This window comes from Rhodnius prolixus, unplaced genomic scaffold, assembly GCF_049639745.1.
Source record: "Rhodnius prolixus isolate KJV_2025 unplaced genomic scaffold, Rpr scaffold_9, whole genome shotgun sequence".
NCBI classification, from domain to species: domain Eukaryota; kingdom Metazoa; phylum Arthropoda; class Insecta; order Hemiptera; family Reduviidae; genus Rhodnius; species Rhodnius prolixus.
Window position 1 is genome coordinate 22,437,607 of NW_027411604.1, and position 14,868 is coordinate 22,452,474.

Sequence of the window (14,868 nt, forward strand, 5' to 3'; positions counted from 1 at the left end):
GGGGCCACAGGCGATTCAGTCGGCGAGGAGTATTAGGGATGTTAGAAGAAGCGAAAGACAGTACAAGAGGATTAGAGCTAGTCGAGAGAGTAGTGTAGAATTTTTGGTATTTAGTCTTAGCGAATTGGTCTATGAAGGGAATGTTGAGGTCGTAGTGAAGAGTAAGGTTAGTCACCGTAGAAAGGAGCGTCAACTATCTGTCGGAGGAGTTTTGACTGAAATGTCTCTGTACAGTCCGTATGTTTGTAGGTTTGGCTGAACCCCACAGCTCTAGTCCGTAAGTCCACCATAGGTTTGAGAATAGTGTTGTATGTTAAACGTTTGATTTCTAAGGGCAATTTGGAGCGTCGTCCAAGTAGTCTGTATAAAAATTTCGCACGTTTTGTCGTTGCTTGTCTTTTAAGTCTAGTGGTGTGGGTTCCACGTGAGAATTTTTAAATATACGTCCAAAATATGAAATCTTTTTAATCTACCCATAAATGGAGGTTTTTGAAATTAGTTTCTCCTTTTCTCTCTCACGCTTTATTAGCATTATCTCAGAAGGAAATCTCAAAAAGGAACTAAACTGGGAGTCTTTGCTCCAGCTCAGAGAAAATATATGAAATCGTTTGTAGAATCCTAGTATATTGGGAATCTCGAAAACTTAGTAGTTTGTATCACCGTTGTAAACTGCATATGTATATTCTCAATTCAAAAACCACTGAAATGTAATTTTTTAACTTACTTTGGTCCTAAAACTCTGAATCCTTCTGGTTGCATCATATGAATATGATCTCCATTATCACAGAAAAGTCTGGATACACTTGCTTTTTTAATTTCTCTAAGTTGTTCTGTTAAAACAAAAATATTAATTTGAACGTTTAAATCTTATAAAATCAACATTATTTAATACCTAAATTCATTAAATTTTTTGTTTAAACTTTGTTAATCACGAGAAGAAAACTATTCATTACAATAACTGAATAACTAAACAGATCTTATTCTTCCTTTATGAAGGAAATGCCTTATTCATGATGTGAATATTGATATTAAAATGAGAAGGTTGTGTCCTAAGTACCTATATAAAATGTAGAACTCTTTGTTTTCAAACATCTTAACTGTTAATAGAGCCAAAATATTCCACAGGTTAATCTTTCGAACAGAATAATATTTATTTATTTACTTATATTTATTGAATACATGAGATCCGCAATGCTGAACAAACTATTATGTTTTCATCCATAATAGTACACTTACTTTTTTTAATCTTCAGGGATTAATCAATCATATCTTGTTGGCGGAGAGAAAGACTATTCATATAAAGGTTACTTTTGTTGTCGTTCCACTTATATCGAATATTTATTTGCAGACACATTTGATTATATCTACTATAGAACCAATCGATACAAACATGGTTTCCAATAGTATTTAGAAGGAAAAGGCCTTAACAGAGAAGGTCTAAAGGAGCCTTAAGAAAGTTGAAGCTAAGTTGCATTCTATACCCTGCTTTTCCTTAGAATATTTTCATTACTCTTCAAAAATATTAATGAGTGGAAGATGCATTTATGTAAGAAGTTTTACCAAAGGTTTTCATCAGTCATGAAGTAAGTAAAAGTAAAGTAAAGTAATCACCTATTTTTTCAGGCGGGGCTTAACGTCCGACTACCAATTAGGTGTCGTGGACGGAGGCGACTAGCAAACATACTTTACGTAAATTTCTTTTATTAACCATTAAATAAAATCCAAGGCCTAAGACCGGGAATCGAACCCAGTGCCACAATGCATATTAGCTTTGCCGGTCTCGCCTCTAACCGCTCGGCTATCTCATCAGTCATGAAGCGCTATATTCTTTCCAATATGAGGTATGTTGAAGTAAACGAGTCAAGTTTGAATAAATGGAGGATATTTGTCAAAAACTGTTTCAATTGAACTTGTAATACCTGGAGTAAAAGATCCTTCTTGGTTTCCGTTCTCATAGAAGTATCTATCTCCTGTTCTAGTCCTGTAGAACTGTTCCAGCATAATGCACAAAAATGTTGGTCCTGAAAGAGTATCTTTAACGTGTGCCTCCAAAGAGCCACCAACTACTAAGTCCACATCTTCGGGATGGGCATAAAGCAGTTTCAACTTTTCAATGTACTAAAATAAAAGAGTAATATATTATTATTATTATTATAATTATTACTAAAATTAAAAGTGTAATTTAGCAATTACATAGTATAACCAAGGTTGTACAATTATTAGTAGTTAATACGTAATTACCTCTGGAGGAATGTAATCCAAAAAATCTTCAAACTTTCGAGCCTTTGGAAGTCCACAGAAGTGTCTATAATCGTTATAAGAAGCCAAGCCGTGATCTCTTCCTCGTTGGATATCTATTGCTCTTAAATCTTGACCAAATGGCAATCTGTTTCTGAACAGGAAATCTGTAATCTAAATAAAAACAAAATTGACTATTAGCAATATTTTTAGTAAAATTTTACTAAAATCTATGCTTAAAATTTGAGTTACTTAGAGTAAAATAAGTAACTTAGCATTAGATTTAGACACAATTAAATGTTCTATTTTTGAAGTCCACTTATTTGCAGACTTTTAAAAAAGGTAAGATTGGAAAAGTAAGAAATGGATATTAGCTAAAGAAAGCTTGAGATAGCGTGGGCAGTGCAAAAGTTAGCTTTTAATCAAGTAATAATAATTCCTTGTTATTTTTAATTTATTTCAAAACTCACCTCTGTAGTAATAAATGGATCCACATTTTCTTGATTTTGAGTAGCCATACCTCTTGTTAATTGATCTAAATTATCTCCTTCTTCAACAATACCGGGACTGTTAAAGAAGTCACTGAGACGTAAAGCTCCTTTAATAGATCTACGTTCAGTGAACAGTCTGCGAAAGAAATACAATATTAATGTTTTGCTTTTCTTGAGATCCTAATTCGCAGCAGGTGGACTATTGATATGGAGCGACTTTATGGAGGTCAACTTTGATTCTCCATTAATTGCCATTTAAAATATGTTTTTTTAAATCATAATAGCATTCTTGTAAGTTGCCATTAAGAAGATTTTATATGTATTTTGTTGAATGAGAAAAAGTGACTTACTGTAGTTGACCTTGAATAGCTGAATGGAAATATCTAAAAGCAGCAGTAGCATGTCCATTCAGTACACTTGGATCAATGTCTTCTCTGTAGTCGTTAACATATCCATCTGACTTATAAATCAGTCCATATTTCAGCATATTACTGGTGCCTAATAAGTTATAAAATTGTCAATTTTAAAAGCCGAGTAGAAGAAAAATAAAATGACTATTGTGAATATGGACTTAACGACAAGGAGCTGGCTTGAAATTGTAAAGTTTCTTAAAAGAAGAATTCAGAGACAGAGAATGAGATGAGATCCAAAGCAGTAGAAATTCACATTTTTCGTGTGCAGATAACAAAACCAGTATTCAAAGACAATTTGAAATACTTTCAACTCATTTTTTTTTTAAAGTTGACTGTTTAAATATCACTTCAAAGAGATTTCATTTTCCCTAAAGGAGCAGTTTTAATATAGGCAGATAAAATATATTAACAATCATACCTAGAAAAATGGGAAGCCATTCATAGTAATTTATATGCTGGTATTCTGCGATGACAATCTTTCTTGCTTCTTGATAAATAGTTTCATCATCCCAATGAGGATTCAAATGGTGTAAGGTATCAGCTACTCTGTTGTGTTCTCTGAGAAGTATAATTTGTAGTACAGTTAATTGTGGATTCTGATTCCCTCTCACGTCGCCTGTAATGAAAAATTCAGTAATATCATACTAATTACAGTAACAAATATAACAAATGCATACTATTTAATACAGTATTTTATTACCAAATTGATAACAAGGTTCGTCGTCGTCTTGATTATCACAAGTGGCACTTTTATTGTTAGCCGATGGTGGCCAATGACGTCCATGTCTTACACTCACAATTAACCTACCGCCGATACCCTCTCTAAGTGAGTTAGCCACTTGTAAATTAGATCCATAGACTAAAGAAGCGTCCATATAATGTGTTACAGCAACCAACTGTTGTAAGGTAGACACACTTAGATAAACTTTTAGAAAAAATCAGATATCAATCTGTGGATAAAATCAATATTTATGCTGACTTGCTCTCGTGAATGTTGACCATGTGGAGGTGTACATCCGTTATCAGTTTCTGTAGTTGTTCGCATGAAATTCATACACCGTTGCCCAAATTTAGAATAAAATGGATCATCTTCTGGAATTTCTATTGGAAAACATGCTGGAGGTGCAACATGGTGTGAAATAAATAATCTTCCATCGGGACTGCAGCACTGGTTAGCTATTAATTCTACAAACAAATATCAGAGTTTACTAAAGATGCATCAAGAACAAGTACATCGAATTTATTCAATCGGCCAGATAGCAAATAATGAGAAAAATTAATCACTAATTAAAGTTATTTTTTTAAATTTAATATTATTTAAGACTTAAGCGCTGTATTACCTATTGGTTTGGTTATATCTAGTCTGTTTAATCTCTACCCTACATAATCTCGTTATATTAGTTGTTATTGCTTTGAATCACAAATACAGTAAAATAGTATTTATTACATTTTCTATCAAAGTCATTATTAGAAGTGGTTAGTGAAACTTACTGGCTTGAGTGTTGCCCATAGCCATTGACATATCGTGGGTTATTATTTGCCCCCATTGCATAGAAACTAGTGTCCATACAGGATCAGGAATATTCTTCTCAGGAAACAACACAATACTGACTAATCTGGAACTGGGAAGTTTATTTCCAGTCACTGAGGTAGGTGGCTCGTTAACACCTGAGCAAATAATCGTAAACAAATATTTTCTAATAATGATCCTGATTAATAATTATAATAATTATTCACAATTTTTATAACATTGATGTTATTTATGTTGCATATTTTGTAAATAATAATATAATGAAGAACATTATCGCTAGACTATTTTATTGTAAAAACAATAAATATTTACCATCAGCATATCTCGAACTTATCAAACGATTGTATCGGGTACTAGGAATCCCCTGACCAGGAATTTTCAGGTTATTGCAAGAGCCATCAGCAGTTCTGTACTTGGAATTCTTACAAGGGCCAAAAACTTGCTGTTGACAACCTTGCTGAGGAAATATCTGCGGACTGAAGAGTATACAATTAGAATAAATTGCCTAAAATAGTTCATATTTTAAAATACTTCCATTTTTCGTCTCATCACTTGAATTATCTGTTCTTATTTCAACTTGAAATATTTTACCTTATCCATAGGGTTTTCCAAAACATAAATTTTGGATACAATCATTTTAGAAAATTTAAGATCGCAATAGGTCTTCGTAGTAATGACAGAAATTTAGACTTAACAAGAAAAATTAATTAATCTGTAGCCATTAGTTAAATTTGGCTTCAAATAGTTTGTGACATGATTTATGATGAAAAGACATATAACATATTATACTGTTCTAGCTAAAGAAGTAAAAGTTTTAATTATTACTTATTATTTTTTTGAAGGTATTATTGTAATTTTTTGCTGGAAATTAATAAACTAAATGTCGTTTTTGGTTTTAGAAAATTGTGATTGGTTCATGATTTGTAGACCATAAATCTAACAAAACCCACTATAACTAGAAAAATAAAATTATAAATGGATAATTATATACATATATATAAACTTTTGTACAAACATGTTATTTTGTGGATGATGATAAAATGGCGCAATGTCATTAGTCAGCAAGGTAGACTGGACGTTACCTAAAGGCGGTCCATTAAAGCCTCCAAATGTTGGTCCACTTCTTATGCTTGGATGTTCCTTGAACAATGACCCTTTGTAGGTGCTTGGAGATGGATGGTAAACTCTAAGGCTGTGAGAGAAAGATAGTGGAGAATAATAATTGAAGTCCGAAAAATCTGCAATTGAAATATATATTTTATTAAATCAGTGTGCAAAACAATTAGAGATGAAGAAGAAGAAATTAATTACAATAATAAAAAATGCGTTAAGCTCACTTATGAACAAATTATGTTGAATAATTAAGATATATTAATTTTTTATTTCTTTTCTTAAAACAGACATTTATTACTATTGCTGCAACTAGTTTAATGTAGAGCGAAGATGCCCTAATTGGCCTGGAACTTCTGCCGGATCAGTTGTTACTTGATCATTTTGGGCTTTCCTTCTCTTATCTCCATCTTCACGTTATCACTACATCATCCAACCAACTTGCTGCAAATTTTCTGTTAGATATTCTACGTAAATGGCCTAGTCTCATGGTCTTGCTTTTTTTTTTCTTTTTCTTTTTCAAACGGACTGCTATACTGGGTTCATTAAATAGTTGGGTATCTCGAGTTATTTCGGATTTTCCAATACCCAATTTTATTAACCGGATAAAACGCTTTTTCAAATCCCTTTCCTCTTAAAACAAATGATTATTTCATTCTCCTTTGGTGAAATCTAGATAAAATTCTCTCTACCAAACATAACGTTGTGAGTAATTACAATAAAGTAAACATACTGCTCTATAGAAACGAATTTAGCTGTTTTAGGAAGAGAGTTGTCGTTTAAAACGATAAGAAGCAACTAACACATCCTGCTTATTTTACTTCTGCTTCCATATTACTTTCCTCAATTGATGAAGCAGCGACAATTTTGACTGCATGATTTTTTTTCGTTACTTTTCTAAATTTGAGAGATCTTCGTATACATCTACCTTATTTGTACAAATACTCATTACTTGTCCCTGTTTTCCAAATCTTTCAATGGCCCGAACATCTATATCGTACAATAATTCAATATTAACTTTTACAGTTAGCAGCCCAACACTGGTTCAGTCATTCGAGAAGGCAGTCACTCACAAAACATTTTGTAATTCAAAAGAATATTTCTAGTGAAAACTAAAAATCTCCACGGTTACAATAACCTTCTTTTACCACAGAAGAGTTAGAGGTATTAAAGAATGTGCATTAGTTCTTGGGTGATGGATTGTCTTACTGCTAAAGATGAGTTTATAGAATTATTTTAATTTTTTGCTGGTTATAAATTATGAGCTAGTGGTGAGCAGCCTTTGAGTAACAATATATGAGCTTATGATATTTGACAGCTGGTACAAAAGAAAGGATGTAATGCAAGTAACAAGAATAAGGGACCAGAAGTAATTCAAGAACTTGATAAGTAGAAAGATTAATTCCTATTTAAACAAGTAAATACTTGTACGTATGTGCCTATAGAAATGTATATCCAAGAGTTAATTTATTCATTTAAGCAATTCTTATTCAATCAAAGCTCAGTGACCAAATTCTATTGATTAATTTTGGTTCGCACTATCCACAATTTGAGAATGAAAACGTATTATTATGAACATTATCAACGGTAGATAGATGTGGCACAGTAATACACCAACCTTGACACTGTTCTAGCATGGTTAAGTGAGTTTACCTAGTTCTATTCTTGTTGCAACATATGCGGACATTGTTAGGTACTTTATTTTTACTTCTTTTTTTTTTTTAGCCGGCAGTCATATATCGTTGTTTCTCTAATGGTTTAAGAAAAATTGAAAAGTTGTATGAAAGTGTGAAATTAAAAAAACAGAATGAAAGTAACGGTTTTTTGAATACATTAAAATAAATGAGTAGGCTTTCGCAAAAATGAATTACCTACTTTACCACGTAATTTGTTAATGTGTCAACAGTTCCTTTATTATTTTTAATTACATTTTCCACTAGATAGGATCTGGCAGACTTTAAATGTATTTTTTGGACTGTGGTAAATGGAAGTGGAAGTGGTGTTATTTCTCAAGGTATTTTTTTTGTGTGTTTATTGTTGGAAGGATGTGAATTCTAAAAGATAAGCTAAGCATTAATATTCTCAGAAACATTGTAATATTTTATGAGCCTACTGCAGGTTTATTACAAACTTTTTGATAAGAGCGAATCGTACAGAAGGTCAAAATATGTGTATCTTTGCAAGAAAGGTAGTATTATGTTTGTATAGATAGCACATTTGGATGCATGGTTAATATTTTAGCTATTATTGTGCTACTGTCGGTTCCATTGTAGACCCACTTCATCTATTGCTAAAAATAAATTTCCTTTGATAAAGGAACTACTCTCACCCAAACACACGTCTGCAAAAACCAATTTTCGGAGTTGAATAAATCGGATATTTCAATCTCGAAAATGTACAAGATCATTCATTATAAACACTAGTAGCAAGAGAAAGTAAATATTCGTTAATTTAATAAACAGCCACATTCCAATTATATTCATTAAAAAAAACCTCATCACATAAAATGAAGAGTTAAAAATAACTGAATGTTTAGAACAAATTCTGAATTTAACTGCAGTAAGAAATAATCAAATTGATGTTTTTCTAGAAGTGATTGTACAACCAAATTAAACCTCTTCCCATTGAAGTTACCACTCTAATTCTGGTTACTCCCTTAATCCTGAAATCAAGCGGAATGGTAATTTAAATTGATGTGTTTAACCTGAACATTTTCCTTTCCTTAATTACTAAAACATTTACATCGGTTGATAGGAAATTAATTTAATCACCATTTAATTTTAATTAAAATAAAATGTTTCACAACTTTTTTATTTTTAAGAAATGTAAATCAAAATTTACAAACTTAAATCTGAGGTTACTACTTCCAAAATAGATATTTATATACAATGTGCAGTGTACATCCAAATTAGTACTAATAAATTGTTATCTCTAAAATAAATGCAGTGTTTACTAGCCTGAATAGTTTTGGTACGGACTAAATCCAAATTCATTGTATGTTGCTGAACTTGTGCCTAAAGTTATCGCTATCAGCAGTACAATTTCTCTGCATGACTGAAGCATCTAAAAAAAAAAAAAAAATTAAGATTAATGCTCTAATTATTTTTAGACGATAAGTCTTTTTATATATATTTTTTTCTCCTGGGAATCATGAGGAACATTATATAGGAGTTAAGAAGGTCAGTTGTTGGTAAATTTACCCTCGAAAATATAATTAGAGCCACAGTTAGGATGGAGACTTGTAAGAACCGTTTGAAGATTTTGATTCGTCAGCTGAATTTAAGCTCAAGATTTTCCTCTTTTTTTAAATTGTCTAAATTTTTTTCTCTTACATTTTTTTCCAACATTACGTTTTTTTTTATGTCATTATCATGGCAAGTTTAAAGGAAATATTTGGAGCCGATTCCATTATAATTCAAAAAGATGATCACTTTCTCAAAGCTACTTCGCTTCCTCATAACTCTTCACTTAAATAGATTTCTTAACGATAATATGGTTACCTATATTAAACCATTGTTCTAAAAAGTAAATTGAATAATATTGTGAAGAAGTGTTACAAATTTTGGTAATCGGCAATGTTGATAATCCGCAGCCAATCTTATGCTAGCGTTCATTGTCCTTAGAAATGCCGAAGTTACTCCGAAGAGAAGCTAATATTCTAAGAGTTCAATAAATTTCTATGTAAGAACAACACGTGGCTATCATCGCAAGGTCTGCTGGAGCTCTAAAGGATGCATTCGCCGAATTGGAAAGTGGTGCTGCACCGTTTGGTCTAAAGGTAAATGAGCTCAAGACGAAGTACTTAGTAACCACAAGAAGGGCAAGAAGGTATGGCAACCTGCAGGCTTCACAGCACAGTTTTGAGGGGGTGAAAAGTTTTAAGTATTTAGGAGCTACGCTAACGTCCAAAAATGAAATAAGAGAAGACATTATAAATAGAATTGCTGCAGCAAACAGATGTCTGTGGGCGTTGAGCGCAACCCTCCGAAATAGAAATGTGTCCCGAAAGGCCAAGATAGTGATATACAAGACCATCATAAAACCTGTGCTCCTTTATGGCTCAGAAACATGGACTCTTACGGCAGCTGATGAACGTGCTCTCCGATGCTGGGAAAGGAAAGTATTAAGAATAATTTATGGCCCAGTAGTGGAGAATGGCACGTACAGAAGTAGAAAAAATGCAGAGTTGATGGCATTGTACGAGGAGGCAGATGTGGTCAAAGGTATAAAGATCGGAAGACTACGTTGGCTGGGACACCTACACCGGATGGAGGAAGGAAGAGCTCCGCGAAAGGCCTATGAGGGTCATCCCGGTGGGCGTAGACCTAGAGGGAGGCCGAGATTGAAATGGCTGGAGAAAGTGGAGGAGGACTTGGATAAGCTACGCGTCAGACAGTGGCGAAGGAAAGCAATGGATAGATCCGACTGGGATAAAGTGTTGAGTGAGGCCAAGGCCCTACAAGGGCTGTAGCGCCGAAGAGTGAGTGAGTGAAGAACATAATTAGCAATTTCAAACGTATGATTGTAAGAAAATGAAATCGGAGTTGATTTGTTAATTAGAATTAGTTTGAATTTGAAGTTGTATTTATAAAAATTAATTTAAACTAGAAAAAATTATTAAAATTAAATTTGGCTTGTTCGCATGCTGTAGTTAGTTGTTAGGATTAATAACAGGATTAATCCTACTAACTTATGCTCGTGGCTCCTACAACTAGCTAATTATTACCTTTCAACTACTACAACTTTCATTGGTTTATTAGCAAATGATATATTATTACTAAAATTTACTGTGTAATCAAAGTGTTTTGTAACAGTAGATTGGAAGCTCTAACATGGTTCTGTACTTGATTTTAGCGTATAATTTACTCCAGGCATTCTATTCTAAGGGGTAAACAGTTCGATGTACAGGGTTTATCAACTTTCAGTACCTAGAATTTTAATTAAGAGTGAGCCCTAAGGCCTTTTGATACCATACAGTTTAAATATATTGTTAATTGAAAAAGTGATTCGATCCGCAATGCAAGACAACAAGTTGGACGTTATCTTCCACTGCCTCCTTTTTTTTTTTTAATTTCAAAAGTTTGGATTTTATTCCGTCTTCACATAATAGTTTGTCCATTGAATCTGTGAACCACTCACAATGTTACCATCGCATACAAGAGCTTCATCCAACATCGACAATGTTGATTCAGACTGTAATAGATGTAAATATTCATAATTGAAGTATTTGTATTTTGAACAATCCAATGAAAGTAACATGTAAATTTATAAAGTTATGTTAAATGAAAACGATCATTTAGTCATTGAGGATGCAAATTTCGTTTTGAGTGCGTTTATTAATACACTTTATTGATCAATATGTTCTTTGGCATTCCTACAATAATCTGAAATTTAAGTGCTATGTTGAAATAATTGAATAAATTACTCAAGTTCAATTAATAGGCAAGAATTATGCTCCACGATGAAAAGAACTAATTCTTCCCTGAAAAATATTGTTAAGAATTCACTTTTATATAGCGAGAATGACATATTTAACTTTATTTTTGAATTGACTGGTTTCGCTTCTTACCGAGTAAGGAACATGGTAATATATTTAAGAATAGTTGTATGAGAAAGGATGGCAAATGTTCTCGCTAGTTCAATTTTCTCTCCCTAGGGAAAGAAAAGAATATTTGTTTAAAATTTCCCGTTTTCTTCTAAAGTCTGTATTCTTGAGTTGTTTTGTGCAATTATTTGTTTTCAATTTATGATGGTAAATTTTAAAAACATTATTTTCACTCCCTTAATTTTTAATGGGATTTTGCTGTGTTTTAATAACTCAAGGTAAAATATTTTATGCTTGAAAACTGGATTCATTCGCTAATAAGAATTGTATTTAATTTTGATATTAATAAATAATAATGTTAAATGATAACAATTTCTTCATTTTCAAGTTTTACGTTTGAAATAATGTGCTTTAAAATTAACTAAACTGTTTAATACCATTTACGCGAGACAATTTTTAATTGCATTTTTAGCTAGGACAAACGAAATAAATAGTTAAAAAATATCTATATTTTATTTTGTCAAAAATATTCTTTTGTGTTAACCCATAGAAAATTTCACTTTAAAGGTATGCTATTTTTGTTTTTAGAAAGGATTTAAAATTAAATAATTAAGTCATTTGAAAAAATCAATGTGAGGTGAATATTGTGCGTTGTGTCTAATCTACGTATTAGTTTTGAATTCATTTTCCTCAGTATTTTAATGTAATCAGAGTTTTTATTGGTGTACTTTTATTGGTCAGAGATATTTTGCAAAATGAATAAGCGAATATTTCTCAAGCTAGAGCTGCACTCCCATATACGAGTACTTCGTTTGCCCAAGAGAGCTTTCTTACATCATGACCGACATCAAATAACTGTTTCATCCACGAGTTACCGGCTAATATCTTCTAAAATGGTTTGTCTACATATTTAAAGTGAGTTATCACATTTTTGCCTTATCGTTTTAAACAGAAAATGTTTTAGCACGTTAATTGGTTTTTTTTGGAAAGTGAACTACGTGACCTGTCTGATGGGTGATTGATGCAGCAGACCCTCCCCTAACTTTACTTTACTCCTCGGCAGATTGTGAGTACATGATTTTAAAGAGAATCGTAGAATTTGTGATAATCAAACTTTATTTACATGATGGACAGTAATTTTTTGAGTTGTAACATTAAATTACAAAACAACAAGTAAGAATTAATTCTGGGGAGGTTTGTACAACACATCTTTGAAATGCCTCTGAACATAAGAAAGAAAAATAATCTGTTATTTTTTCCATGCCTTTAAAATAATTAAAAATATACAGAAAGAAATACAGAATACTTAAAAATACGTAACAATCCAGGCTGCATATGTCAAACACAAATCAAAATTAAAAATATTCATTGTAATAAAATTAAAGCTTGTATAAAATAAATAAGTGTATAAAATAATAAAAACAAGCATAAGTGAAGAGGAAAACTATAGGTAGTTCTTTTTAATACGTTCCTTGTACAAACTTTCTAGAAATTGGACAAAGGAATTTCTAGCTATCATTAAAATAATACTTCAGTTAACTACTGTATGTTCTTTGCGTCAATAACCTAAGTTGTTGAATAAAAAATAAATAATTAAAAAAACTTAGTTCTTTGCTCTGAGCACCAAGATATGTGATGGAATTTCAAGATGCCTTATTTTTGAACAAATTTAATGCTTCTCACACACATTTGGCTACAGTCGCATAAATATAAATTCGTCAGCTAATTAGGACATACTGCGAAGTCGAAATTGATTATATATAAAAAAAAACTAATTTACCACATTGCTTTATCAAAAAATAATTATGTCTCTTTAATTTATTTTTTAGGAAATATTTATAATTAAATAAATGAATAAACATATTGTTTCGTGAGACATCCTTTTTATTTAACAATTGGTGGACAATTAAATTAAAATTCTCACATAAACAGAGCATCTCAAGAAGATTCTGTAAGTTTTCACTGATGCAATTTTAAAATTTAGAGGATGTTCTGACCAAAATAAAGAATCACGATTTAAATACTCCTTCTTACGTGATGTGTCTGATGGTTTAAACCCGTGCATGTAATATTTTTTCCACCCAAAAAAATATTTCTTTAAAATATGTGCTTGCATAAAAAAAAAAAAATGTAGAATTTATGCATTTATGCAAAAACCTAGAAAATAAAATTACAATTTATTCCTCGACCAAGTGCATGTTTATATAATACTACTGCACGATTTGAAATATGAAATGATTGAACCAATTACCTACACCAACGTCTGCATTATTCTGTAAAGAGCATGTGGTTATCTCTTTAGACACGTAAATTACAGTCTGAGCACAATTTCTTTATGAATATAATAATCATTTAGTGATTATAATAAATGTAAACTATTAAATATAATAACATTGTCCTCTCAATAATAGCATTTTTAGAGAATATTATAGTTGAAAATGGTTGTAAATGATTTGGAATCATTTTTTATTTAAAATTGTTGGCGAACATTTGTCTACTTCTTTCACCAGAATCGTTTAAGGACATTAATTTAATTTAATTAAAATGATTAGGATCTTTATTATTATTTTTTTTTTTATGTTTCAGTAAAACATGTAATATGTGATGCAAGTAAACCATATTTCCAGAAAATCTTAGAACCATATCGAGTTTATAATGTGTGGAACATTCTGCAAGATGAGGTAATATTCAAGTCAGCTGCACCATACATACTTCTAACACGTGCATATCTTTGAGAACAATGAAGTTTAGGAAATTTCTACGTGGATACAAATTTGTCATTCCATTTTTGAGAACTGAAAAAAAAAAATGAAGAAATTAGATTTCGTTTGTGTAATTTCAAAAGAGACACACTACAGAGTTGAAGCTAAAATGATTTCTCAGATTTCAACATTTCAAAACAATGGCTGCTTGCCAACGACAAAACAATACAATTCATTAATTTTAAGAAAACATTTATTTATTTAGTTTTTAACAAAAGTATTCTCCCATGTTTCAAAATCACAAATTTTTCTCCAGCATATTGCGCACTTTTCTTTTTAATTTTTTTGTATTCCAAATCAAAACATTGTTTTTACTTGATGGTGGAAAAGTAGTAAGTTACTTTCAACTTAATGTAGTTTGTTAATTTTTAAAATCACTTCTTCTTGTGTTAATGATAATTTTTGCAGCATACTGCTTACATTAGGAAGTAGTTAATTTACAATACATATTGTTTATTAAGTTGTTATTAATGTAAGTTGAACAATACTCAATTCTTTTTATTCTTATATAATTACCCCGTAGTCTATCGCTAGCAGTGACATCTTTGTCTTGTGAAACGATCCTCTTGCTTGCTCAGGAGGACTGATCTACCGAAAAGGGTAAGAACGATTCTAAAAAATACCCCTTAAGACAATTAAAAAAATCAACCAAACTCTCTTATTTTACCTGGGAGTTGTGACCTGGAGTCTATCAAGAAGTCTGCTTTGGAAAGAGTAGTAGAACTTCAGTTTAGGCGCTACTGAGCTTCAGCATGCAAATTGCTGAACAAATGCTCAC

General features: G+C 31.6%; 1 protein-coding gene across 1 annotated transcript in view; it reads right to left on the bottom strand.

Moving 5' to 3' along the window:
• LOC141454745 (peroxidase-like) overlaps positions 1-14,868 on the bottom strand; it is an 81,239-nt gene that overhangs the window by 2,029 nt on the left and 64,342 nt on the right. The window contains exons 3-14 of the mRNA XM_074129308.1: positions 8,741-8,846; positions 5,689-5,911; positions 4,986-5,149; positions 4,634-4,810; positions 4,122-4,327; positions 3,843-4,038; positions 3,561-3,758; positions 3,080-3,227; positions 2,709-2,865; positions 2,242-2,412; positions 1,920-2,118; positions 725-830 (exon numbers count right to left, since the gene is read on the bottom strand). Coding sequence (XP_073985409.1) covers positions 725-830; positions 1,920-2,118; positions 2,242-2,412; positions 2,709-2,865; positions 3,080-3,227; positions 3,561-3,758; positions 3,843-4,038; positions 4,122-4,327; positions 4,634-4,810; positions 4,986-5,149; positions 5,689-5,911; positions 8,741-8,846 — 2,051 coding nt within the window. The remainder of the gene's footprint in view (positions 1-724; positions 831-1,919; positions 2,119-2,241; positions 2,413-2,708; positions 2,866-3,079; positions 3,228-3,560; positions 3,759-3,842; positions 4,039-4,121; positions 4,328-4,633; positions 4,811-4,985; positions 5,150-5,688; positions 5,912-8,740; positions 8,847-14,868) is intronic.